The 27,544-nt window shown below is 44.2% G+C and overlaps 1 protein-coding gene across 22 annotated transcripts in view; it reads right to left on the reverse strand.

The window, feature by feature from the left end:
* baz2ba (bromodomain adjacent to zinc finger domain, 2Ba) overlaps positions 1-27,544 on the reverse strand; it is a 367,748-nt gene that overhangs the window by 94,525 nt on the left and 245,679 nt on the right. For all 22 annotated transcript variants that reach the window (XR_015078191.1, XM_085986373.1, XM_085986365.1 and 19 more), the window contains 4 exons: positions 24,953-25,163; positions 24,776-24,868; positions 24,599-24,660; positions 10,625-10,690 (listed from right to left, as the gene is read on the reverse strand). Coding sequence is in view for 21 of the 22 variants with exons in the window: in XM_085986373.1 (XP_085842499.1) it covers positions 10,625-10,690; positions 24,599-24,660; positions 24,776-24,868; positions 24,953-25,163 (432 nt within the window). In the remaining variant the exon portion in view is untranslated. The remainder of the gene's footprint in view (positions 1-10,624; positions 10,691-24,598; positions 24,661-24,775; positions 24,869-24,952; positions 25,164-27,544) is intronic.

The following is a 27,544-nucleotide window of genomic DNA, read 5'->3' on the forward strand; positions in this document are numbered from 1 at the left end:
AACCGAAGGTTTTTTCGTTCAGCGTAAGTCGTGCGCACGACATGACCAGAGTGGCGCACGACCCCGACCCCCGCCGACCCCCCCCGCCGACCCCGACTCCCGCCGACCCCCCCCGCGGACCCCACCCCCCCGCGGACCCCCGCCGACCCACCCCCGACAAATTTCCCAGTCTTATAAAATACCTTCCGAAATCCGAAATTTTCCGAAAACCGAAACACGGCTGGTCCCGAGGTTTTCGGATAAAGGATAGTCTACCTGTATTGGACTAATGTATTACCCACTAACAGCAGGGACTGTGCTCAGCAAAATTGTGTCAATTTCACTTAGATCCATAACATAATGTGCCCGAAGAAAAGCCTTCTGAAACTCCTGGAGATTGGAAAATTTGGCTAAACACTAGTGTAGCAATTAAGCCAGACCATGATAGTACTTCATCATGTTTAAAAACAACAAACATATTGAACAAACGCTTGCCCACATTTATGTACTCAACTATTTCAGATATTTATTCCATTGGTAATGTCTAATATGACAAGCAAAAAAAATTTATCCAAAAAAATCTACTACTTACAAGATTCCAAATTCAAAGGGCATATACACTGTGATTTTCAGGTATAGGCAGAATTAATAGGATACCAAGTTGTGTGCAAAATTCACTGAATACACAAAAATAGATTGAAGATTCTGGATGAAGAATAAAAATGTCAATGTGTGCAGCACTGACTGTTGATCTTTGGAATTGTAAAAGTTATCATTTCTCAATATTGTCTCTTTAAAGGGAATAAAGCCTCTTTTAACAGATGCTAGTATTTGCATTGAAGTATCACCTTTTGTGCAGGACTACACTTGCAGTCAACTTCCCTTATTCGTCTGTACTTTCATAGCTTTCTATTTTACATCATAACCTCTAGATTGTATAGAACTATTAACTCCACAATTAGAAAAAGCTGAAAACCAATAGTCCCTACCAATCATTGTTATTTTATGTAACTCGATCACACCCAGAGATTTCGGCTAACCAGACCTCTTTGTCAACTGATGACCACCAGAATGGAAGCATCTGCAAGGATCACCATAAGCTCACTGGATTGATCACCAAAAGAATGCCAGATACACCATCAAGTCATCTAGCCATGTAGAAATGATTAACTTTCTTACACTATTAAAACAAGTTTAAGGCCCAGAATTCGCTGCAACGGCGATATTGGTGGCGAGCATCATAATTTAAACCGTTGTTTGCCTCAATCCTACAGTGGCAAATTCAGGCCACAATTTGCTGGAAAAATAATTCGAATATGCTGCAGTAAACAGCGGCCGATCTGGGGTGGCCAATGTCTGATGCACATCCAAAGTACCGGAATGGAACAACAGGTTATTTTATATTTCCATAAAAGTAAAAGAGCTGAACAGTTTGTACAGGTTTCCCCTTTTCACATTTTAAAAATTGATTAGTATATATGGAGTTAGTTTTTTTCTCTTATTTTGTAATTAATGCTCATTGCTTAAAATCAGGGTGACCGAAAGGGCACCAGTCTGTTAAAACAAGGGCCGCTAATTTTTGTTGCAAATCCCGGTAGCTGGTTAATTTCACTTCTGATAGTCTGTCTTGTCAGTAAGTGGTAGTTGCCTTATTTTAAACAAAGTTATGACATTAAAGTAAGACTAATTTGATAGGGAAAGACTGAAATTGTTATCTCCTTGCACACGCAACCCACACCTCCATATAATAAAGGTTTCTTTTACTCACATTTTACCCCAAATAGGGTTTTATCAACCTTACTTGGGGCTATAGTGTGTCAGTTGCTTTATTGGTCGAATGTTGGGGGTTTTGTTATTTACAAACTGCGCTTCTAACAAAGATCGAACATATTTGGTAAAATTGTTTATATTTCCTTTCCTGATAAGATGGATGAATAGGAAAGGAGATTCCTCTTACCCACACTAAACAATATCAGCAAGTCCTTGCATCTCCCGTTACTAGACTTAGGTTTTTAAATAAATCAGCATCATTCCTCGACATGTAAAGTAATCAGGTTTCAAAATAGCTGCATTTTAGTATGACTCTCCTTCAACATCTTAGACCCAGAGAATTTTGTTTAGTGGGATCTACATACAGAATGTGTAAAACATGCTGAGCAATTGAATACATTATTGCTTCTGAGCCCTCCAGCGCCATTCTGTAATGGTCTAAGTGGCTGTGACGATCACAGTGACGTTAATTGAGCAAACACACCCAATTTTAAAAGGGGGGTGGCAGAACTATGATATTTAGCTGTTCCGACATTTACGGCAAAGGTCTTTGTGGAGCAGTGAAAAAGTCCCAGCAAAGTATGGCCTGGCATACATAATAGAATAAGTCACTCATGTCATAATTTCCTGGAATTTACACATCGTAATAATGGCGCACGTCATAGATGTGCTATTACTGTGGCGCAAGCTTTCAGCAAATTCAGGCCCTAAGGTTTGAATGCATTATTTGCATTAAATTGCACTGATTAAATAATACTTGAAATATGGACATCACTGTAATTTTTTTCTGAAGGAGGATGTACTTCAACATATGCATCACAGGGACTGTAAGCCCAATTTAGGTACTATGAATTAGGAAAATGTAAACATACATACCCCCTTTAAGATTGCCTACACATCCTTTTTACTCAGTTGGTGAACAGTAGCTTTGAAGAGTGACGCTTCTGGCAATGCTATACTGAGAAATGGCCCGAAAGAACATGTTCAGAAAATGGAAGCAAGACAATGCAGCTTGTTCACACTACTCTTCCAAGGAAAAAAAGTCAGACAACCTACATAACCAATATCAACACTAGTAATACCATCTCCAGCAAGGAAACAATAATGGGCCGGGTTTAGGAATGCGAAACACATGTGCGAAAACCTGGAATTTGCGACGTTTCATCCGCATCCCTGGTCGGAAAGTAGGGCTATTTGCCCAACTTTTGCCCAGCGAATGCCTGTGAAATTCTTACGCCTGGTAAAAGCATAAGGCCTGCTTTTACCAGCGTAAGAGTTTAAAAAAATTTTTTTTTTAATTGTCATTTATACATTAAAATAAATCTTCATCTTAAATATTTAATTAAACAGCATTTTAATTAATTTTAAATATGTAATGGTTTTTTAGAATTTATTTTATGTGTAGATGTATTTTTGGGGGGATTCCCATTCATGCTTATGGGGTTTCAGTACATACGGAATCCCCATAAGCATGAATGGGGGATCCCCTTCTTTCATTCATTGGGCCGGCCCACGTGATCCCAGGGGCGCTTGCGAACCGCCTGCGCCCCTGGGGTACGTGGGCCTCTACCCGCGGGTACCCAGAGAGGCCCAGGACCTCGAATCTCCGTACCTCCCGCACCACCAGGTACGTGGGCATTTTATTTGCAGATCGGAGGCACTTCCCCGCGGGACCAGTATCTTTTTTTAGAGCCAAGAGCCATGTCATGTTTGTTCAAGCCCAGTGCAATTCACATTTTCCATAAAACAAGAGACCTGATGAACGAAACGTTTTGGTCTCAACATCACAAAAGCAAATTACTTTATAGCATCTAAGCTGCGCACCTTCCTTTATCTATAAAAATGTTCCTTTCCTAGCACACTTCAACAGCATCAAATCTTTCAAAGGCTTCACATCTGCATCTCAGAGTAATCTCCAAACATCACACATTTGTAGTACAAAAGATTGTTTGGCTCACAAACCACATATCTGTTAAATGACCAATTAAATATCCAATTGGCTAAATATGAATGAACCAAAAGTAGCAGGAATTACCAATGAGAAACAAGTAACCAGCAGAAATCCAAGCAATTCAAATCTCAGTATTTTTTCCGAAACTACCATTCAGTAACCAGCAAGTACAAGACCTGTTCAAATAATACTCACATGGTTTCTGGCCACCATTTCAACTTTACTTAAGTAAGTGTACATAGCTTGAAATAACACACAACGTTAAAAAAAAACACAATTCTGAAATAAAATCATGACATGTAGCCCTAAAACTGGTTATAAAATGTTAGAAATACCTGCAAGAACTTTTATCACACGTAGGTCTACCTTTCAATCTGGAGCCTGGGACTTGAGCTAGAAATTTCCCACTTTAACCTGGGCACTGGGAATTTCCAGCTGCAATGGTCAAATTCTGTGTGACAGAGATACAATATAGGAGTTTTCAGCCTGTTCTGTTGGAACTACAGTGCCCAGTGTGCACCTCAACAACCCATGTCACATGACAAGCAGGCATTTAAAAAAAAAGGAATTCTAGCTTCTGTGGAGGAATTCTTTGCAATATTTTGGATAGTTTAAGCCTTTAATTAAAAATTCTGAGCTATAGTGTTTGAGACATCTGAATGCTGAGCTGAGACACCGCAACCAAAGTCAGCCAGTCAGGCCCAGGCCCATGGAGAATGACCACATGTACAAGGTGCTTGTCCTTGGATACGCAACCACTGGAGGATATAACGAGAGGTAAGCAGGCAGTGGAGACTTTATGGGTAGAATTAAGAAATAGAAAAGGATTTAAGGCTGTAATGGGAGTTGTGTGTAGGCCCCCTGGTAGCAGCTGTGAAGTGGTAGAATGTATAAGCGCAGAGATTAGACTAGCAGGTAGCAAAGGCAGAGTAGTTTTAATGGGGGATTTTAACTTTCATATAGATTGGGAGAAGCAGACTAGCTCATGTCAGAAAGGTAGTGAATTTCTCAAGTGTTCAGGATAGTTTTCTGCAACAATATGTCCTAGAACCAACAAGGGGGCAGGCAATATTAGATTTAGTAATGAGCCAGACTTAGTTAACAGCCCAACAGTGAGTGAACATTTATCTACTAGGGTTCATAATATGATCGCATTCAACGTAGTGTTTGAAAGGGAGAAACGCGAAACAGCTACTAAGATTATAAATTCAGGAAAGGCTGGCTTCAATGCAATGAGACAGAGACTGTCCACAGTAAACTGGGTAAACCTAGTAATGGATAAAACGACAGAAGATCAGCGGGAGGTGTTCAAAAAAGAATTTGTGATACAGAACCAGTATATACTCCTAAGAGGCAAGGGGTCTACTTGCCAAAAAAAAGCCACGGATGACTAAAGAGGTAAGGGTCTGTATAAAACTAAAAGAAAATGCAGACAAAAATGCAAAAACCAGCACAGATCCTGGCGACTAGGAGAGATACAAAGAACAAAAGGTGACCAAAAAGTTAGTAAGAGCTAAAAAAAAAAGGGAGTATGGAAGGAAACTTGCAAATGATATCAAAATCAACACTTTTTTTACAATTATATTAGGAAAAAGAGGGTGGTCAAGAGCAATGTGGGCCCCTTACAAACTGATAACAGTGATATTGTAAGGGAAAATAAGGAAATGGCAGATATGTTAAATAATTACATTACATCAGTATTTATAGTAGAGGAAGAGGATAACATGCTGGACATCCCAAGGAACCCAATAATGAATCGGGGACTCACCAAAATTAACGCAAAATAACAGTAATGAAGAAAATAACAGCACTAAAGAATGACAAATCCCCAGGACCAGATGGTTTCCATCCTAGGGTTTTAAAGGAAGTAGGTGAGAACACTGCAGATGCCCTAACTATAACATAGAAACATAGAAGATAGGAGCAGGAGTAGGCCATTCGCCCCTCGACCCTCTTCTGCCATTTAATGAGATCATGGCTGATCATCCAAATTCAGTACCCTGTCCCTGCTTTCGCCCCATATCCCTTGATCCCTTTAGCCTTAAGAAATATATCTAACTCCTTCTTGAATATATTTAATGAATTGGCCTCAACTGCCTTTTGTGGTAGAGAATTCCACAGGTTCACCACTCTCTGGGTGAAGAAATTCCTCCTCACCTCTGTCCTAAATGGCTTACCCCTTATCTTTAGACTGTGGCCCCTGGTTCTGGACTCCCCCGCCATTGGGAACATCCTTCCTGCATCTAGTCCTGTTAGAATTTTATAAGTTTCAATGAGATCCCCTCTCATTCTTCTAAACTCTAGCGAATATAAGCCTAATCGATCCAATCTCTCTTCATAAGTCATTCCTGCCATCCCAGGTATCAGTCTGGTGAATCTTCGCAGCACTCCCTCCATGGCAAGAACATCCTTCCTCAGATAAGGTGACCAAAACTGCACACAATACTCAAGGTGTGGTCTCACCAAGGCCCTGTACAACTGCAGCAAGACATCCTTGCTCCTGTACTCGAATCCTCTCGCTATGAAGGCCAACATACCATTTGCCTTGTTAACCGCCTGCTGCACCTGCATGCTTACCTTCAGCGACTGGTGCACAAGGACACCCAGGTCTCACTGCACTTCCCCTTTTCCCAATCTATTGCCATTCAGATAATAATCTACCTTCCTGTTTTTGCCACCAAAGTGGATAACCTCACATTTATCCACATTACACTGCATCTGCCATGCACCTGCCCAATCACCCAACCTGTCCAAATCATACTGGAGTTTCTCTGCATCCTCCTCACAGCACACATGCCCACCCAGATTTGTCTCATCTGCAAACTTGGAGATATTACATCTAGTTCCCTTGTCTAGATCATCAATATATATTGTGAATAGCTGGAGTCCTAGCACCGATCCCTGCGGTACCCCACTAGTCACTGCCTGCCACTCGGAAAAAGACCCGTTCATTCCAACTCTTTGCTTCCTGTCTGCCATCCAGTTCTCTAGCCAAGTCAGTACCTTACCCCCAATCCCATGTGCTTTAACTTTGCACGCTAATCTCTTATGCGGGACCTTATCAAAAGCCTTCTGAAAGTCCAAATCCACTGGTTCTCCCTTATCTATTCTACCAGTTACATCCTCAAAAAATTCCGGTAGATTAGTCAAGCATGATTTACCTTTTGTAAATCTGTGTTGACTTTGTCCGATCCTGTCACTGTTTTCCAAGTACTCTGCCATTACATCTTTTATAATGGACTCTAGCATTTTCCCCACTACCGATGTCAGGCTTAATTCCCCTATAATTCCCCGTTTTCTCTCTACCACCTTTTTTAAATAGTGGGGTTACATTAGCTACCCTCCAATCCATGGGAACTGTTCCAGAATCTATAGAATTTTGGAAGATGACCACCAATGCATCTACTATTTCCAGGGCCACTTCCTTAAGTACCCTAGGATGTAGATTATCAGGCCCTGGGGATTTATTGGCCTTCAATCCTGTCAATTTCCCAAACATCATTTCCCTACAAATACTGATTTCATTCAATTCCTCCCTCTCATTAGACCCTATGTTCCCCGACATCTCTGGGAGGTTATTTGTGTCCTCCTCTGTGAAGACAGAACCAAAGTATGTATTTAATTGGTCGGCCATTTCTTTGTTCCCCATTATAAATTCCCCTGACTCTGACTGCAAGGGACCTACACTTGACTTCACCAATCATTTTCTCTTCACATATCTATAGAAGCTTCCAAAGTTCTCTCGATTCGGGAACCATTTCTTTAGATTGGAAAATTGCACACATCACTCCACTATTTAAGGTGAGCGAGGGAAACCAGGGAATTATAGACCTAACATTTGTTGCCAGAAAATTAGTAGAGTCTGTAATTAAGGATAGAGTGACTGAACACATCAAAAATTTTCAGCTGATCAGAGAAAGCCAGCATGGATTTGTAAAGGGTAGGTCATGCCTGACAAAACTGATTGAATTTTTTGAACAGGTGACTAAAGTAGCAGACAGGGGAATGCCTATGGATGTTATTTATATGGACTTACAGAAGGCATTTGATAAAGTCCCTCAAAGAGACTGTTAACTAAGGTCGAAGCCCATGGAATTGAAAGCAAATTATTGACTTGGTTAGGAAATTGGCTGAGTGGCAGGAGAGAGAGAGTAGGGATAATGGGCAGGTACTCAAATTGGCAGGATGTGGCTAGGGGCCTCAACTATTCATAGTATTTATTAACGACTTAGATGATGGGATAGAAAGTCATATATCCAAGTTTGCCGATGACACAAAGATAGGCAGCATTGTAAGTGTAGATGGAAACATAAAATTATGAAGAGATATTGGCCCAGAAACTCGGGTCTCCACGGGTGAGTATGCACGGAGTACTCACCCGTAGGCCCAACGGAAGTGCCAGTTTCATGCATATACTGCGCATGCGCGGGAAACCGGAACTTCCGTTCCCTTAAAGGAAGGGGTTCAGAAGTTGAACGCGTGCGCCGGAGAGGCAGCGCGTGCGCATGGAACTTACGTTTTTTTTTTGCAGGTTTCTCTGGGAGGGTAAGTCTCCAGGAGTTACACATGTAAAAAGCAGGCGCAAGGCCTGCTTTTAACAAGGTAAGTGGTGAATTAATTAAAATTAAAACAGTTTTTCCACAGGTTTATTATTTTTAAATACTTTAAAGAAAGGTAAGTTTATTTTTAGCCCTGTTAGAAAATGTAATTAATTTTTTCAAAAATTTAAATGATTGTTTAAAATAGTTATTTTATGTAATTTAGTTATTTAAAAAATGATTTAAAAAAAAAATTATTTGAAGTTTTAGTGATGTTTTGGGGCTTATAGTATTTATAGTTTTGACAGCTCTTCCTGTCAATTTTATGAATGAAGCATTCCCTGCTACCATTGGCTCTCCATGGCCCACGTGATCCCAGGGGACGCATCGAACTAACTGCGCCCCTGGGATACGCAAGCACTGCGCGCCGGCAGTTGGAGGAGGTCCAGGATCAGAATCCCACGCGGGCCCACAGCACAACGGCTGGCGCACTAGGTAAGTGCAGGTCGGAGGCTTGCACCCGCGGGAAGCCTCCGACCCGAATTTCTGGGCCATTAATAGATTAAGCGAATGGGCAAAACTGTGGTAAATGGATTTCAATATAGACAAATGTGACGTCAACCACTCTGGACTTAAAAAGGATAGAACAGGGTACTTTCTAAATGGTGAAAAGCTAGAACAGTGGAGGTCCAAGGAGACTTGGCGGTCCATATACATAGATCATTAAAATGTCATGGAGAGGTACAGAATATAATCAAAAAGGCTAATGGAATGCTGGCCTTTATATCTAAAGGACTAGAATGCAAGGGGTAGAAGTTATGTTACAGCTATACAAAGCCCTGGTTGGACCACACCTGGAGTACTGTGAGCAGTTCTGGACACAACACCTTAGGAAGGATATATTGGCCTTGGAGGGAGTACAGCGTAGATTTACCAGAATGATACTTCGACTTCAAGGGTTAAATTACGAGGAGAGATTACACAAACTAGGTTTGTATTCCCTGGAATTTAGAAGGTTAAGGGGTGACCTGATCAAAGTTTTCAAGATATTGAAACATACAAAATTCTTACAGGGCTTGACAGGGTAGATGCAGGGAGGATGTTTCCCTTAGCTGGGGAGTCTAGAACCAGGGGTCACAGTCTCAGAATAAGGGGTCGGCCATTTAAGACCGAGATGAGGAGAAATTTCTTCACTCAAGAGGGTGGTGAATCTTTGGAATTCTCTACCCCAGAGGGCTGTGGAGGCTCAGTCATTGAGTATATTCAAGACAGAGATCAAAAGATTTTTGAATATTAAGGAAATCAAGGGATATGGGGATAGTACAGGGAAGTGGAGATGAGGTAGAAGGTCAGCCATGATCTCATTGAATGGCAGAGCAGGCTCAAAGGGCCAAATGGTCTACTCCTGCTCCTATTTCTTATATTCTTATGTTAAGGGGAAGAGATAGGGTAAAGAGAAACTATTTCCGCTGGTTGGGGAGTCTAGGACTAGGGAGCATAGTCTAAAAATTAGAGCCAGGTCTTTCAAGAGTGAAGTTAGGAAACACTTCTACATGCAAAGGGTGGTAAAAGTTTGGAACTCTCTTCCGTAAATGGCAATTGACGCTAGATCAATTGTTAATTTAAAATCTGAGATTGATAGAATTTTGTTAACCAAAGGTATTAAGGGATATGGGGCAAAGGTGGGTATACGGAGTTAGGTCACAGATCAGCCATGATCTCATTGAATGGCGGAACAGGCTCAAGCGGCTAAATGGCCTACCCCTGTTCCTACTTAGCCAGGCAGTGCTATAGCAAGAATTACAAAATCTACTATTTGGAATTAAAGGAGAGAAAAATATATTTTCAAGCAATGTAAATAATGGAGAGAAAAAAAGAGGGAGAAAATTAAATAAAGTACTTACATTTTAAGCAAGTACTGCAAATCCACAGTGGAAGGTAGAACAAAAATATTTTACAATATGAACTGTGAATAAAAGTTTTTGGAAGATCCTAGTAACTGTATCCAACAGGTTTCAGTGTCTTTGGCTAAAGGGAAGGGGGCCAGGTGGCACAGACTTTTGAAAATTTAAGGTTGGATTTGTACGACAATATTTTAACATTTGCCAGCAGAAGTTCATCCCTACTTAAATAATTGTCATTTCTTAAAGCAGCAAATTAACAAATTCCATTTCTTATCTTTCTCTTCTTCACTTAACTAGTTTTGTCGTTCACATTTGAAAAACTGATTAAAATGGCCAGGCAATGTTACCTGCATACCTATTAGATTCTGGAATAGCCCTTATACACACATTGCAAAACACAAAAACAAAACTCTACAATCTACACATCACATCAAATTACTATTTTAAAGTCTCAGGCACAAAAAAATCCACTGAGATTGTACCTCTAGAATTTGCTGAGCTCTCAGTTCCTTTTCCATTCTAATTTGCTGAATTCTTTTGATTTTTTCCTGTAGAGAAATATACACAGTATCAACATTAATAAAATTAGTGCATACCCATTCTTAAAATTTTACAATAAACTAGCAAATAATTTTAGTCTAGCATATTGAATAACAAACCAGATTATATTGTAAATACAATGGACACATACATTTATAGTGTGTTTCTTTGTTTACCTGACAATTTTAGTACCACTTCCACAGACTATGATTTCACTTTTTTGAAGATGTTAATCAATGCAGCATAAATTGCCTTTACTGGGAGTTCTGCTCATGTAACCATAACTCAAATCTTATTGAAGCTGGTTAATTTTATGTGCACAGCTTCTAGCTCTGCATGTTCAGTGTGAATTAAATATTGTTGTTGCATCCATGTAGCATTAAGGTGAAGGGCATAATGCAGAGATGGCTATTTTTCTGATGATTTCATCAAAATGAATCATCTACCTTAAAATGGCCAGGCAATGCTACCTGCATAATACCTATTAGATTACTGGTCACAGAATGACCCAATATTCCAGCTGTAAATTATCTTCAATAAACCTGGAGTAATAATATCACAACAGTTAACTATCACTGTGAATATCACTCACTGTATGCAATGGTGTAATGTACACTGCAATTCCATATTTGCTGCTTCAATGCATTAGAATATTCAGACAGTCTGTTTCATTGTTGGATTAGTTAAAACACAAGATTTTCATTTCAAAATATATTTGATAAACATAAGCTTTAAAAAAAAACTATTAAATTCTGAAATAAGTTGTAACAAGCGGAAACATAATAAAATGATCAAATAATTATGCTGAAATAAAATGTGCACTTTGTTATTGGAGAACTAAATCTCAGCAGTGGAGCATATCCTGTCATATTATTCACTTTAATTACTTTGTATTTGTTAATCAAATTTTATTCTTCTGGCCACTTACATCTGTGCTCATCAAAACACCCAATGGAACATTATTCTACTTTTGATACCCAGTGTCAGCATAAAGCACTCCCAGGTCAGGTTAAGCATGAGCAAGATGTAGAAAAAAGCTCTCTATTCTGCAAATATAAGCCTACTTAAACAAAAGAACATCTTCCCATATTGCACTGATGTGAACTTTACTAGTGGCAAACTATGGGCAGGTTAATGCTGTGAATTTGCATCCATTAGAAACATAGAAGATAGGAGCAGGAGTAGGCCATTCGGCCCCTCGAGCCTGCTCCGCCATTCAATGAGATCATGGCTGATCATCCAAATTCAGTACCCTGTCCCTGCTTTCTCCCCATATCCCTTGATCCCCTTAGCCTTCAGAAATATATCTAACTCCTTCTGGAATGTATTTAATGAATTGGCCTCAACGTCTTCTGTGGTAGAGAATTCCACAGTTTCACCACACTCTGGGTGAAGAAATTCCTCCTCATCTCAGTCCTAAATGGCTTACCCCTTATCCTTAGACTGTGACCCCTGGTTCTGGACTCCCCCGCCATCGGAAACAGCCATCCTGCATCTAGTCTGTCTAGTCCTGTTAGAATTTTATAAGTTTCAACGAGACCCCTGATATACCTATCAATTCATCCAATGAAAAGCGACGAGTTAAGATAGTAACTATAGGTTTTTATTGGCTAAATAACAGAGCCCACCCTCGTGGGTGATCGGGTCCAACAAGGAGGAATACCAGCCAGTCGACCACCTTTATACCTGGGCAAGCAGGCGGAGTCATGGGCGGAGTCAGCTGTGGTCAGCCCAGGTATAACAGCGTGACAAGAGGTGACCTTGTGTAGTGATACAACAGTGTAAACAGTGATAACCATAGTGTAACGATAGTGAACGATAAAAGTGGTTTACCACAACCCCCTCTCATTCTTCTAAACTCTAGCGAATATAAGCCTAATCGACCCAATCTCTATTCATGTCATTCCTGCCATCCCAGGTATCAGTCTAGTGAATCTTCGCTGCACTCCCTCCATGGCAAGAGCATCCTTCCTCAGTTAAGGCGACCAAGACTGCACACAATACTCAAGGTGTGGTCTCACCAAGGCCCTGTACAACTGCAGCAAGACATCCTTGCTCCTGTACTCGAATCCTCTCGCTATGAAGGCCAGCATACCATTTGCCTTCTTAACCGCCTGCTGCACCTGCATTCTTACCTTCAGCGACTGGTGCACAAGGACACCCAGGTCTCGTTGCACTTTCCCCTTTTCCCAATCTATTGCCGTTCAGATAATAATCTGGCTTCCTGTTTTTGCCACCAAAGTGGATAACCTTGCATTTATCCACATTATACTGCATCTGCCATGCATCTGCCCTATTGCCCAACCTGTCCAAATCGTACTGGAGTTTCTCTGCATCCTCCTCACAGCACACACGCCCACCCAGCTTTGTGTCGTCTGCAAACTTGGAGATATTACATCTAGGTCCCTCGCCTAGATCATTAATATATAGTGAATAACTGGGGTCCTAGCACCGATCCCTGTGGTACCCCACTAGTCACTGCCTTCCACTCGGAAAAAGACCCGTTTATTCCAACTCTGCTTCCTGTCTGCCAACCAGTTTTCTATCCAAGTCAGTACCTTACCCCCCATCCCATGTGCTTTAACTTTGCACGCTAGTCTCTTATGCGTTGAAACTGCCCAGATCCATTTCCTTTAGGACCTTCACTACTGAAAAGAGGAGACTCTGACACCATCAGCACATACTAAATTAAAATCAAGTAAAGCAGCTGAAAGTACTTTATGTTTAGCCCAATTCACCACACAATTCATTGTTATTTTGAGAGTTACCTGGTAGGCAGAAAACTTGAGTTCTGAGGTCATTGTTTAATCATCGCAAGTGATGTGTCATATAAAGATTAGTGATGATGGGAACTACATATTAACCCAAATCATGGAGATCAAGTAGTCATCAAGAGAGACCAGTTTGAAGTTTTTCTCCAGCAAAAAAAAATACCCGCTATAATCCAAAAACAACATGAGGAAATGCTATTTGGCTTATCAGGCCCACCCTTACCAATAGGTAACGTTCAACATGCAGTGCGATGAACACTCCAATTTATTAACTTTCTTGGGCAAGTTCAAAAAACAAATGTCATCATTCAACTATGAACAGTTGCATTCTACAAATGACATTTCCATAGTCCCAAATGCAATTGACCTTTGTGCTTTGCAATAATTTCAATTATCTATATCTATCTTCATGACTGCGACTTCAGATATTAACCAGAAATTTATCCAGCTTCTTTTTGAAGCAGTTAACACACAGTTGCTCCTTGCTTGTTGATAGAGGGGCCACCTGGTGGTTAACCAAATTTGTCCAATAATCGGGAGTCCTCAAATTACTACTGACTGCTTGGTTTCCCCACACATGTCCACCTCAATCCTTTCCTCCAGCACTCAACTTCATTAACTCCTGTCAACAGGATCCATTGCCACTAACTATTGAGTTGCCAGCTCAGAGCTCTCCCACACTAACTTGCAACTTATTGCCATCTGATCTTGCCAGCAGCAGGAACCTGCTTAGGAATGAGAAAAAGCAACAGCCTGACACCTGCTGGTCTCTTATTATCTATGAAAATTCGTGGAAAGAAAAAGAACAATGGATAAGTCCCTTTCTTGCAAATTGGGATAATCTAAGTGCAACAGAAAAAGTCCCAAGTGAAAAGACATTTGCTATATTTGATTGGCAATTTCTCCGTATTTCCATGACACTATAGAGGTAGACAAATTCTTCAACTTTTGAGACTTGTTTAATAATTTTCACCTCATGTTAAGCCCTTTCATTATTTTAAAGAGCTAGCTAGCTCAGGTACCTCACAATCTCTTTCATAGAAAAGTTCGGTGGTGTGGAGATGCTGGTGTTGGACTGGGGTGGACAAATGTAAGAAGTCACACAACACCAGGTTATAGTCCAACAGCTTTATTTGAAATCACAAGCTTTTGGAGCGCTGCTCCTTCGTCAGGTGAAGTGGAGAGATGCATATAGACACAGCTTATATAGTCAGAGAATAATGCCAGATGATTACAGGTAATCTTTCTAACTGCCATTTATCACACCTCGGCAGAGAGATAATCACAGCAATCAAAGGTGTGAATGGTGTCCAAACAGGTCAGTCAGGAAAACATTACATCAAAGAACGATGAGGTGGGGTCACAAGGGGTCAAATGTTGCAGATGCTGGGGTCTGTATGAAAAACAAAAAAAGACAAAACACATTTTTTTTGCTGGAAATCACAGCAGGTCCGGCCGCATTGGTGTAGAGAGAACAGAGGGATCCGCAGTGCAGCAACCGAAGAAGAAAGAGTCAAATTGGACCCCTCCGGAGGGTCGCTGCCCTAAGCTTGACATGTATGCTCAAGCTGTCAGGAGATGCATCAACGCCAGATTCATCAGCCGCACTCACAAGACAGTCCAGAATGTCACCCGAGCATAACGCAATGCCATCCACGCTCTCAAGACCAACCGCAACATCGTCATCAAACCAGCAGACAAAGGAGGAGCCATCGTCATACAGAGCATGGGGACTGTGATATGCTCGAACACATTAACATCGAGAGGGAGGAGGTATTGGCGGTTTTAGCAGGCCTAAAAATGGATAAATCCCCAGGCCTGGACGAAATGTATCCCAGGCTGCTGTGTGAGGCAAAGGAAGAGATTGCGGGGGCTCTAACACACATATTCAGAACCTCTCTGGCCACAGGGGATGTGCCAGAGGACTGGAGAACCGCTAATGTAGTTCCATTATTCAAGAAGGGGAGTAGGGAAAAACCGGGGAACTACAGGCCAGTGAGCCTAACATCAGTGGTGGGAAAATTATTGGAAAAAATTCTGAGGGACAAAATCAGTCTCCACTTGGAGAGGCAAGGATTAATCAGGGATAGTCAACATGGCTTTGTCAAGGGAAGATCATGTCTGACTAATTTGATTGAATTTTTTGAGGGGGTGACTAGGTGTGTGGATGAGGGCAACGCAGTGGATGTGGTATACATGGATTTCAGTAAGGCCTTCGATAAAGTCCCGCACAGGAGACTGGTCAAGAAGGTAAGAGCCCATGGAATCCAGGGTGCCTTGGCATGTTGGATAAAAAACTGGCTTAGTGGCAGAAGGCAGAGGGTGATGGTCGAAGGTTGTTTTTGTGACTGGAAGCCTGTGGCCAGTGGGGTACCACAGGGATCGGTGCTGGGTCCCTTGCTGTTTGTGGTCTATATTAATGACTTGGATATGAATGTAAAAGGTATGATCAGTAAGTTCGCGGATGATACAAAAATTGGTAGGGTGGTAAATAGCGAGGAGGGTAGTCTCAGTCTGCAGGACGATATCGATGGTTTGGTCAGATGGGCGGAACAGTGGCAAATGGAATTTAACTCGGAAAAGTGCGAGGTGATGCACTTTGGGGGGACTAACAAGGCAAGGGAATACACAATGAATGGTAAGACCCTAGGCAAGACGGAGGGTCAGAGGGATCTGGGTGTGCAAGTACACAGATCCCTGAAGGCGGCGGAACAGGTGGATAAGGTGGTAAAAAAGGCATATGGGATACTTATATTCTATGCCTCGGCTAATGAAGGCAAGAGCAAGGAGGTTATGATGGAGCTGTATAAAACACTGGTTAGGTCACAGCTGGAATACTGTGTGCAGTTCTGGTCGCCACACTACAGGAAGGATGTGATAGCTTTGGAGAGGGTGCAGAGGAGATTCACCAGGATGCTACCAGGGCTGGAACGCTTCAGCTATGAAGAGAGACTGGGCAGATTGGGTTTGTTTTCCTTGGAGCAGAGGAGGCTGAGGGGGGACATGATTGAGGTGTACAAAATTATGAGGGGCATAGATAGGATTGATACTAAGGAGCTTTTTCCCTTAGTAGAAGGGTCAATAACTAGGGGGGCATAGATTCAAGGTAAAGGGCGGGAGGTTTAGAGGGGATTTGAGAAAGAACTTTTTCACCCAGAGGGTGGTTGGAGTCTGGAACTCACTGCCCGAAAGGGTTGTGGAGGCTGGAACCCTCACAACATTCAAGAAGCATTTGGATGAGCACTTGAAATGCCATAGCATACAAGGCTACGGACCAAATGCTGGAATATGGGATTAGATTAGACAGGGCGTGATGGCCGGCGCGGACACGATGGGCCGAAGGGCCTCTATCCGTGCTGTATAACTCTATGACTCTATGAGAACAGAATGGACTATTGCAAAGAAGCATATCGACAATTGGACAATCAGGAACACTACAGACAGTTACCCGCAGATCCGACCAAAGAACACATCCGCCAACTCAACAGACTGATTAAGACCTTCAATCCAGACCGTCAAAGCATCCTACGCGCTCTCATCCCACGTACTCCCCGCGTGGGAGACTTCTACTGCCTCCCAAAGATACACAAAGCCAACACACCCGGACGTCCTATCGTATCAGGCAACGGAACCCTGTGAGAGTACCTCTCTGGATACGTCGAGGGCATCCTGAAACCCATCGTACAGGGAACCCCCCAGCTTCTGTCGCAACACTACAGACTTCTTACAGAAACTCAGCACCCACGGACCAGTTGAACCAGAAACACTCCTCGCCACGATGAACGTCTCGGCACTCTACACCAGTATCCCCCACGATGACGGCATCGCTGCGACAGCCTCAGTACTCAACACCAACAACAGCCAATCTCCAGACGCCATCGTACAACTTATCCGCTTCATCCTTGACCACAATGCCTTCACCTTCGACAACCAGTTCTTCACCCAAACACACAGAACAGCAATGGGGACCACACTCGCACCCCAATACGCCAACATCTTCATGCACAAGTTCGAGCAAGACTTCTTCGCTGCACAGGACCTCCAACCAACGCTATACACCAGATACATAGACGACATTTTCTTCCTATGGACCCATAGCGAAGAATCACTGAAAAGACTACACGATAACATCAACAAGTTCCATCCCACCATCAAACTCACCATGGACTACTCCTCAGAATCGGTTTCATTCTTGGACACACGAATCTCCATCAAAGATGGACACCTCAGCACTTCACTCTACCGCAAGCCCACGGACAACCGCACGATGCTCCACTTCTCCAGCTTCCACCCTAACCACGTTAAAGAAGCCATCCCCTATGGACAAGCCCTGCGAATACACAGGATCTGCTCAGAGGAGGAGGAACGCGATGGACACCTACAGATGCTGAAAGACGCCCTCGTAAGAACGGGATATGACGCTCAACTCATCGCTCGACAGTTCCGACGGGCCACAGCAAAAAATCGCATAGACCTCCTCAGAAGACAAACACGGGACATAACCAACAGAGTACCCTTCGTCGTCCAGTACTTCCCCGGAGCGGAGAAACTGCGCCATGTTCTTCGCAGCCTTCAACATATCATCGATGACGACGAACACCTCGCTAAGGCCATCCCCACGCCTCCACTACTCGCCTTCAAACAGCCGCCTAACCTCAAACAGACCATCGTTCACAGCAAATTACCCAGCTTTCAGGAGAACAGCGACCACGACACCACACAACCCTGCCACGGCAACCTCTGCAAGACATACCAGATCAACACAGATACCATCATCACACGTGAGGACACCGCCCACCAGGTACATGGTACATACTCATGTGACTCGGCCAACGTTGTCTACCTCATACGTTGCACGAAAGGATGCCCCGGAGCATGGTACATCGGTGAGACCATGCAGACACTGCAACAACGGATGAACGGACACCGCACAACAATCACCAGGCAGGAGTGTTCCCTCCCAGTCGGGGAACACTTCAGCAGTCAAGGACATTCAGCCTCCGATCTTCGGGTAAGCATTCTCCAAGGCGGCCTTCGAGACACACGACAACGCAAAATCGTCGAGCAGAAACTGATAGCCAAGTTCCGCACTCATGAGGACGGCCTCAACCGGGATCTTGGGTTCGTGTCACGCTACATGTAACCCCACCTGACGTAGGGTCATCCAAACTCGAGTCGTCGTTGGCTTGTTCTCTCTACAGATGCGGCCGGACCTGCTGTGATTTCCAGCAAAAAAAATGTTTGTTGTCTGTTTTTTTGTTTTTCATACAGACCCCAGCATCTGCAACATTTGACCCCTTGTGACCCCACCTCATCGTTCTTTGATGTAATGTTTTCCTGACTGACCTGTTTGGACACCATTCACACCTTTGATTGCTGTGATTATCTCTCTGCCGAGGTGTGATAAATGGCAGTTAGAAAGTGATGCGCTATCAATTACTCATAAAAGACTGAGAGTTAAGAGAGTAACTAAAGGCTTTTATTAACAAAAGAATGAAGGTCTGCCTCGAGTGGTCAACCGGTCCAGAAATACAAAGGGCTGGGGAGCAGTCACCTTTATACTAGGACTTGTGGGAGGAGTCAGCCGAGGCATGTCCAGGCATGTACACAGTGGAATACAAACAGTGGTTTACCACATTCACCCCTTGTTTAAAATTGAGTCCGGCGGGGTGAAGTGTATTAAAAGTTAGTGTATTGGAGTCTCTCCGGAGGTCTTGTCTGCCGCTGTGATCGGCGTGGCGACGGCAGGGGTAGTGGAGCTTCCGGCGTCGAGTCCTGCGTGGGCTGTGGCACAGGCGTGTCGTCCTCGTAGATGTCGAGTGGGTCGCGGGGCCCAGGCCTGCCGTCTGCTGGGGCTGGATATCGGATCGTGGGGGGGGGGGGGGGGGGGGGGGGGGGTGGTAGTGAGTTACTGCGGCCCCCGAGGGTGCAAGGTCTCTTATGGAGACTGTGTCCTCCCGCCCGTCCGGGTATGCAATGTAAGCATACTGGGGGTTGGCGTGGAGGAGGTCGACCCTCTCGATCAGGGGGTCCGTTTTATGGGTCCTCACGTGCCTTCTCAGTAGGACCGGCCCTGGGGACGTCAGCCATGGCGGTAGCGATGTCCCCGATGTGGACTTCCTTGGGAAGACAAACATTTTCTCATGAGGGGTGGCGTTAGTGGCAGTGCAGAGCAGTGACCGAATAGAGTGGCGCGCATCGGGGAGCACATCCTGCCAGCGGGAGGTTGGAAGGCCCCTAGACTTTAAGGCTAGCAGGGCGGCCTTCCAAACTGTCGCATTTTCTCTTTCCACCTGTCCGTTCCCCCGGGGGTTGTAACTGGTGGTCCTGCTTGTGGCAATACCCCTAGTTAGCAGGTACTGACGGAGTTCGTCGCTCATAAACGATGAGCCCCGGTCGCTATGGATATAGCTGGGGAAACCGAACAGGGTGAAGAGGTCGTTCAGACATTTAATGACCGTGGCACTGGTCATGTCCGGGCAGGGGATGGCGAACGGGAAACGGGAGTACTCATCAATAATATTGAGGAAGTACACATTGCGGTCGGAGGAGGGGAGAGGCCCTTTAAAATCAACGCTCGAAGGGGCGAGTGGCTTTTATCAGGTGGGCCCTGTCTGGTCTATAAAAGTGCGGTTTGCACTCAGCGCAGACTTGGCAGTTCCTGGTCATGGTCCTGACCTCCTCAATAGAGTAAGGCAGGTTGCGGGGCCTTGATGAAGTGGAAGAACCTGGTGACCCCCGGGTGGCAGAGGTCATTGTGGAGGGCCCGCAGTCTATCGATCTGCATGCTGGCGCAGGTGCCACGCGATAGCGCATCCGGGGGTTCATTGAGCTTCCCGGGCCGGTACAAGATCTCGTAATTGTAGGTGGAGAGTTCGATTCTCCACCTCAAGATCTTGTCATTTTTGATTTTGCCCCTCTGCTTGTTGTTAAACATGAAAGCAACTGAACGCTGGTCAGTGAGCAGGGTAAATCGTTTTCCGGCCAGGTAGTGCCTCCAATGACGCACAGCCTCCACAATCGCCTGGGCCTCCTTCTCAACAGCGGAAGTGTCTGGTCTCCGGGCCTTGGAGGGTTCATGAAAAGGTCACGGGTCTCCCCGCCTGATTGAGGGTAGCGGCCAGGGCAAAGTCGGACGCGTCGCTTTCCACCTGGAAGGGGATGGATTCGTCCACTGCGTGCATGGTGGCTTTGGCAATGTCTTCCTTGATACGGTGGAAGGCTAAGCGGGCCTCTGCCGTCAAGGGAAAAGAGGTGGACTTGATCAGCGGATGGGCCTTGTCCGCATAGTAGGGGACCCACTGGGCATAATAGGAGAAAAACCCTAGGCACCTCTTCAGGGCCTTGAAGCAGTGGGGCAGTGGGAGTTCCATAAGGGGACGCATCCGGTCGGGGTCGGGGCCGATGACTCCGTGTTCCACAACACAGCCAAGGATGGCGAGGCGGTTTGTGCGGAATATGCACTTCTCCTTGTTATATGTCAGGTTCAGGAGTTGGGCGGTGCGGAGGAATTTTTCGAGGTTTGCGTCATGGTCCTGCAAGTCACGGCCGCAGATGGTCACATTGTCCAGATATGGGAAAGTGGCCTGCAACGCATTTTGATCTACCATCCGGTCCATCTCCCTTTGGAAGACGGAGACCCCGTTGGTGACGCCAAAGGGAACCCTAAGGAAGTGGTAGAGGCGGCCGTTTGCCTCAAAGGCAGTATACTGGCGGTCCTCAGGGCAGATAGGGAGCTGGTGGTACGCTGATTTCAGGTCAATGGTCGAGAAGACGCGGTACTGCGCGATCTGGTTGACCATATCAGCTATGCGGGGGAGTGGGTAGGCGTCCAGCAGGGTGTAGCGATTTATTGTCTGGCTGTAGTCGATGACCAGGCGCTGCTTCTCGCCGGTCTTAACGACCACAACCTGGGCTCGCCAGGGGCTGGTGCTGCCCTCAATAATCCCTTCCTTCAGGAGCCGCTCCACTTCGGTTTTAATGAAAACCCTGTCCCCGGCACTGTATCGCCTGCTCTTTGTGGCGATGGGCTTACAGTCGGGAGTGAGGTTAGCAAACAGTGGGGGGGGGGGGGGTGACTCTGAGTGTGGAGAGGTTGCACCTGGTGCGCGGCGGGCAATTTGGGAGCTGCTGGCTGCGGACTGTGAGTGGGGGTAGGGGTCCACCGTACGCCATCGTAACACTTTTAAGGTGGCACTGAAAATCTAACCCCAGCAGGACGGCAGCGCAGAGGTCGGGCAGGACCAGAAGTTTAAAATGATCGTACACGGTCCCGTCTACTATGAGTGTCACTACGCAGTAGCCGCCGATGTCCGCCGACTGGGACTCGGAGGCCATAGAAATCCGCTGGTGCGCAGGCAGGACTGGGAGAGAGCAACGCCGCACCGTGTCGGGGTGGATGAAGCTCTCCGTGCTCCCAGAGTCAAAAAGGCAGATTGTATCGTGGCCATTTACCTTAATGTCCATTGTGGAACTGGCCAGCTGGTGCGGTCTCGCTTGGTCCAGTGTAACGGATGCCAGCGTAGGGGTCGGTGTGTCGCTGCGGGTATCAGATGAGGCGGTGTTGGGGGCCTGCTGCGTTCCGGCTGTCGTCCAAGATGGCGGCGTCCATGATCCCCATGTGGCTGGAGGCGTCCAAAATGGCTGCTGTACCGGTGGTTCGCACATGGCCGGGGAGGCCCAAGATGGCGGCCCGCATGGCCCACACGCGGCGCTGCTGGGGTTCGGGGTGGCTTTGGCCCTGCAGACGTTAGCGTAGTGTCCCTTCTTCCCGCAGCCCGAGCAGATCGCGTTTTTCGCCGGGCAGCGCGCTCTGGGGTGTTTTGCCTGGCCACAGAAGTAGCATTTCTGGCCTTGGGGCACTGCTGTCTGGCCTTGGGACACTGCTGCGGTAGTTGGGCCGTTGCTGGGGTGTGGCTGGGGTGGCACGGCGCTATGAGGCGGTCCTACTGTGTCCCAGGCTGTCATTCCCCGCGGCGTCCACGGTGCAGAGGAGTAGGCATCCATGCCCCGGTAGGCTGCATCCAATGATAGTGCGAGTTCAGAGGCCTTGTTGAGGTCGAGGTCACTCTGCTCCAACAGTCGCTGTCGGGTGTAATTGGATCTGTGGCCCGCTGCAAAAGCGTCCCGGATAAGTTCCTCTGTGTACACGGCGGCCTTTACATCTTTACAACCACAGGCCCGGCCAAGCACAGACAGTGCCTGAAGGTATTCCACGGTCGATTCCCCAGGTTGTTGTTTACGACTCCCCAGAAGGTGCCTGGCGTACACTTCGTTCACTGGGCGCGTGTACTGGTCCTTGAGGAGCTTGATAGCGTCCGCGTACGAGGTCGCGTCTTGGATGACCGAGTACACTCGGTGGTTCACTTTGGAGGTCAGGACATCCAGTTTGTCCTCGTCCGATTTGATTGCTGCAGAGGCGGTCAGGAATTTTTCGAAACACTTAAGCCAGTGAGTAAACTTGGTGAATGAGTCCGCCTCCCGATGATCTAAGTCCAGGCATGCTGGTGTGAGGATCTTCTCCATTATAAAAATTTTGTTGAGTAATTGATAGTCTTTTATAATAAAATTGATGCGCTGAGAGTTAAGAGAGTAACTAAAGGCTTTTATTAACAAAAGAATGAAGGTCTGCCTCGAGTGGTCGACCGGTCCAGAAATACAAAGGGCTGGGGAGCAGTCACCTTTATACTAGGACTTGTGGGAGGAGTCAGCCGAGGCATGTCCAGGCATGTACACAGTGGAATACAAACAGTGGTTTACCACAGAAAGATTACCTGTAATCATCTGGCATTATTCTCTGACTATATAAGCTGTGTCTATATGCATCTCTCCACTTCACCTGACGAAGGAGCAGCACTCCGAAAGCTTGTGATTTCAAATAAAGCTGTTGGACTTTAACCTGGTGTTGTGTGACTTCTTACATAGAAAAGTTCAATTTGGTAAGTCTCTACTCATAACTTTTAAAATCCTGAAACTTTGCCTTATCTCTTCTCCAAAATGTGTCAATGCCCTTTTAAAATTGTTCATGACATTTTAAACATAGTATCTCATTTCAATTATGCAGATTATAAAATAACCTGCTTTGGCTTAAAATCAGATGCCCCCGAGATTTATCACTGAATTTCTATCGAATAAATGTGAATGTTAATAAAATGTAACATAAAAAATCTAACTCCAAAGTTATCTACCTTTTCTGGATGCCACCAATCTAATAGTACTATTTAGCCAACAGCACACAGAAAAAAAAACAACACTGATAAATGTCCCACAAAAATTAACAAGTATTGAGATTTGTGCATAAGCAGTCAAACTTTGCTGCACATGATTTACTAAAAATACATTTGAAATAATGCCAAGGTACATGGCAAAAAATGGATACCCAAAGCTCTATTACTTAAAGTAAAGCACAAGCACTGATAGCAACAGCTCAAATTCCCAAGGAAAAGCTACAAAGAACTTTTGAAAACAACCACGAAATCTGTAAAATTTGTACTGGACACATGGATATATACACTGAAAAATACAGAAAAGACACAAATGTAAGAAATACCATTAGGAAACCCAAAAACAAGCTATTTCCAGAAAAAAACACGTAACTGTTTAACTGACAGATGAATACAAAATCCCCCCCTTTCCCTGCACTTGCTTAAAATCGGTTACATCCCTAACTTTTTCCAGTTCTGACAAAAGGTCATCAACCTGAAACATTAACTCTGTTTCTCTCGCCACAGATGCTGCCTGACCTGCTGAGTATTCCCAGCGTTTTCTGGTTTTATTTCAGATTTCCAGGATCCGCACTATTTTGCTTTTGTAGATGAATACATCAACTGTACAAATCAATCACAGTCCATTACAGAAGTTACAGCAGTTGCATAAACACAAACTCCACTCCAAACGGGCACTTTAAATAAGTTCCATTACAGCTGATGAAGTACCAAAAGAGTGGAATAAAACAATGCTCCCTAATTTAAGAGTAATATTAATAGACTGGAAGTAGGTTGTCTACAATGCACTCATTAACAGTGTGTAGGGTGAATAAGCATTGAGAGACTGAACATGTAAATGTAAGGCCAAAAATACTAAGCAAATGCACAAAAAAGCTAATCTGGTAAGATTTTAAAAGCAGCAAATGAAACATGAGAGTACCTGCTGTCTCATCATCTTTAGCTGCTCCTTTTGTTTCCGTTTTTCTTCTGCTGCCATTATTGCTGGAAAGAATATTTGCCCAGTAAATTCAGCTGGTCTAAATAAACAATCCAAAAATTTGATTTTTTTTTTTTACACAATAGGGGACGATCCCAATAAAAAAAATTCAGTACTAACCTTGTTGTTTTCTAGCCTCTTTAGCTCTCTGTGCCAATGCTTGCTTTTCAAGTTTCTGCATCATCTTTAATTCGGCTGCTTTCCTTGCATAGGCTATATACATTTAAAAAAATGCAATTCATCAAGTAAGTTGCACTTGATAATGAAATGTAATGCATTAAATTTATATACACTTACCTTGGGCTTCCAATTTTCGTAACAGTTTTGCATCACTGTTTTTTTGGTAGTCTGGCCTTGCAATATTTGGTGGCCTGCCTTTGCGACGTCTCATTTTGGATTCATCTCTAGCACGTTGCTTTTCTGGGTTTGGTGGGCGACCTCGCCGTCCTTCCATTGCCTTTATTTTTGGCATTATTTCCTCATTTTTTAAATGGCACCACTGCATACCCTGAAATAATTTTTATTCAAGATTTTAAATTAGTCTAAACTGCAATTTTTTTTTAATAACAAATTGTGCTAAATTAAAGCTCATGAACATCACAGCTAAATTGATTATTCACTTTTTAATACAGTATTCCTCATTTTTTGGATTAAGTAATCCTCCATAAATCATTTAGAAATTGAGTAGTGTTACAAGCAAAATCATTAGGAGCGACTGCCTCTATAAGAGACTTAAATCCTCAAACCGCAGAACTTCCCTTTCCCATACCGTTGTAGTAGCTGTATCTGATTAATTTTTCGTTCTTTTGTTCCAAATAGAATACTTTCTATAACATTTTGCAAGTTAAATACATCTTAATGGTGAAAGTTATTTTCTCCCGCTTTATTAAAAATTACTTTTGTTCAAAAAAAGAAACATGCTATAACATGATTAATGATTCTATAAATAAAAAATCTCAGTTTTATACAGGTTTTTAAATAAACCTAAAGGGTACAAAATTAATTTACACTAAACCAATATCTAGAAGGTCATGGAGGATAATGTTACTGGGGATAAAAAGAGGAACACTATGTCAAAGTAGTGTCACTAAGAAGGAATTGTGTTATGTCTCAGAGCGACAGAAAGAGTTAACAGAGCCATGTCAAAATACATCTGTTTGCACTCAAGTTCAATCAGTGCCTAGTAAAAGTGCAAAGATTGAAGAAAAAGAAAGAACTTGCATTTATACAGCACCTTTTAGGACATCCAAAAGTGCTTTACAACCAATGAATTACTTCTGAAGTGTAGTCCCCGTTGTTATGTAGGCATTCGCAGCAGCAAATTTGTGCACAGCAAGGTCCCACAAACATCAATGAGATAATGACTAATTACTTAGTTTTTTGGTGTTGGTTCAGGGACAACTGTTGGCCTGAACACTGGGAGAACTCCCCATGTGCTTCTTGAAAGCTTTGATGTCCATCTGAACAGATAGACAAGGCCCCAAATCAACATCTCATCTGAAAGATAGCACCCCCAACAAGGCAGCACTCCCTCAGTACTGCATTTAAGTATCAGCCTAGGTTATGTGGGGCTTGCATTGAGCATGCTACCACTGAGTCGAGCTGACACTCGTTAACAATAAGCATTTTCAATACTAAGTTTATGCTGAGAAGTTCTGTCTGCACTTTCCTAATGTTAAAAAAGTAGCTTGTTAGGGAAGGAGCGCGCCATACCACAAGCACACTGCTCTCTCATGGTGGGCAGGTGTGATCCATAATATAATTCAAGTCTTACTGGCTGCACAGGGGGGAGGAATTTCAGACGGAAAATCTGGAAGCAAGGGTTTCCTACACATCTTGCTGAATTTAACAGCAAGACTTCTTTCAAATTTTTTGAACAGCTTTCCGCCTGACAGAGAGCCAGATTAACAAGCTGGCTGTCTGTCGAGCTGGAAATGAGTCAGGGAACGGTTGTCAGGCAAGTCCGGCATCGCGGTGGAGTGGGCGGGGGATGGGTGATGGGAATGATGCAAGGGGGAGGGATTCAAATTCTTGGGACATTGGAACCGGTTCTGGGGGCGGTGGGACCAGTACAAACTGGACGGTTTGCACCTGGGCAGGACCGGGACCGATGTCCTAGGGGGAGTGTTTGCTAGTGCTGTTGGGGAGGGTTTAAACTAAAATGGCAGGGGTTTGGGAACCTGTGCAGGGAGACAGAGGAAAGGGAAGCAAGGATAGAAACAAAAGACAGGAAGGAGAAAAGCAAAAGTGGAAGGCAGAGAAATCAAGGGTGTAAATCAAACAGGGCTACAGTAAATAATAATTCTAAAAGAACGAAGAGTGTTAAAAAAACAAGCCTGAAGGCTTTGTGTCTTAATGCGAGGAGCATCTGTAATAAGGTGGATGAATTAGCTGCGCAAACAGGTGTAAATGGATATGATATAATTGGGATAACGGAGACCTGGCTCCAGGGTGACCAAGGCTGGGAATTCAACATCCAAGGGTACTCAATATTCAGGAAGGACAGGCGAAAAGGAGGAGGGGTAGCATTGCTGGTTAAAGAGATTAACACAATAGTAAGGAAAGATATTAGCTCTGATGGCGTGGAATCTGTATGGGTAGAGGTGAGAAAAACAAAGGGGCAGAAAACGTTAGTGGGAGTTGTATACAGACCCCCAGTGATGCTGAGGTTGGGGATGGCATTAAACGGGAAATTAGAGACGCGTACAATAAGGGCACAGCAGTCATCATGGGTGACTTTAATCCACATATAGACTGGGCTAACCAAATTAGTAACAATACTGTGGAGGAGGAATTCCTAGAGTGTATATGGGATGGTTTCCTGGACCAATATGTCGAGGAACCAACTAGAGATCAGGCCATCTTAGACTGGGTATTATGTAATGAGAA

This window comes from Somniosus microcephalus, chromosome 4 (genome assembly GCF_052327205.1).
Source record: "Somniosus microcephalus isolate GS21.2 chromosome 4, FLI_Smic_1.0, whole genome shotgun sequence".
Classification (NCBI taxonomy): Eukaryota; Metazoa; Chordata; class Chondrichthyes; order Squaliformes; family Somniosidae; genus Somniosus; species Somniosus microcephalus.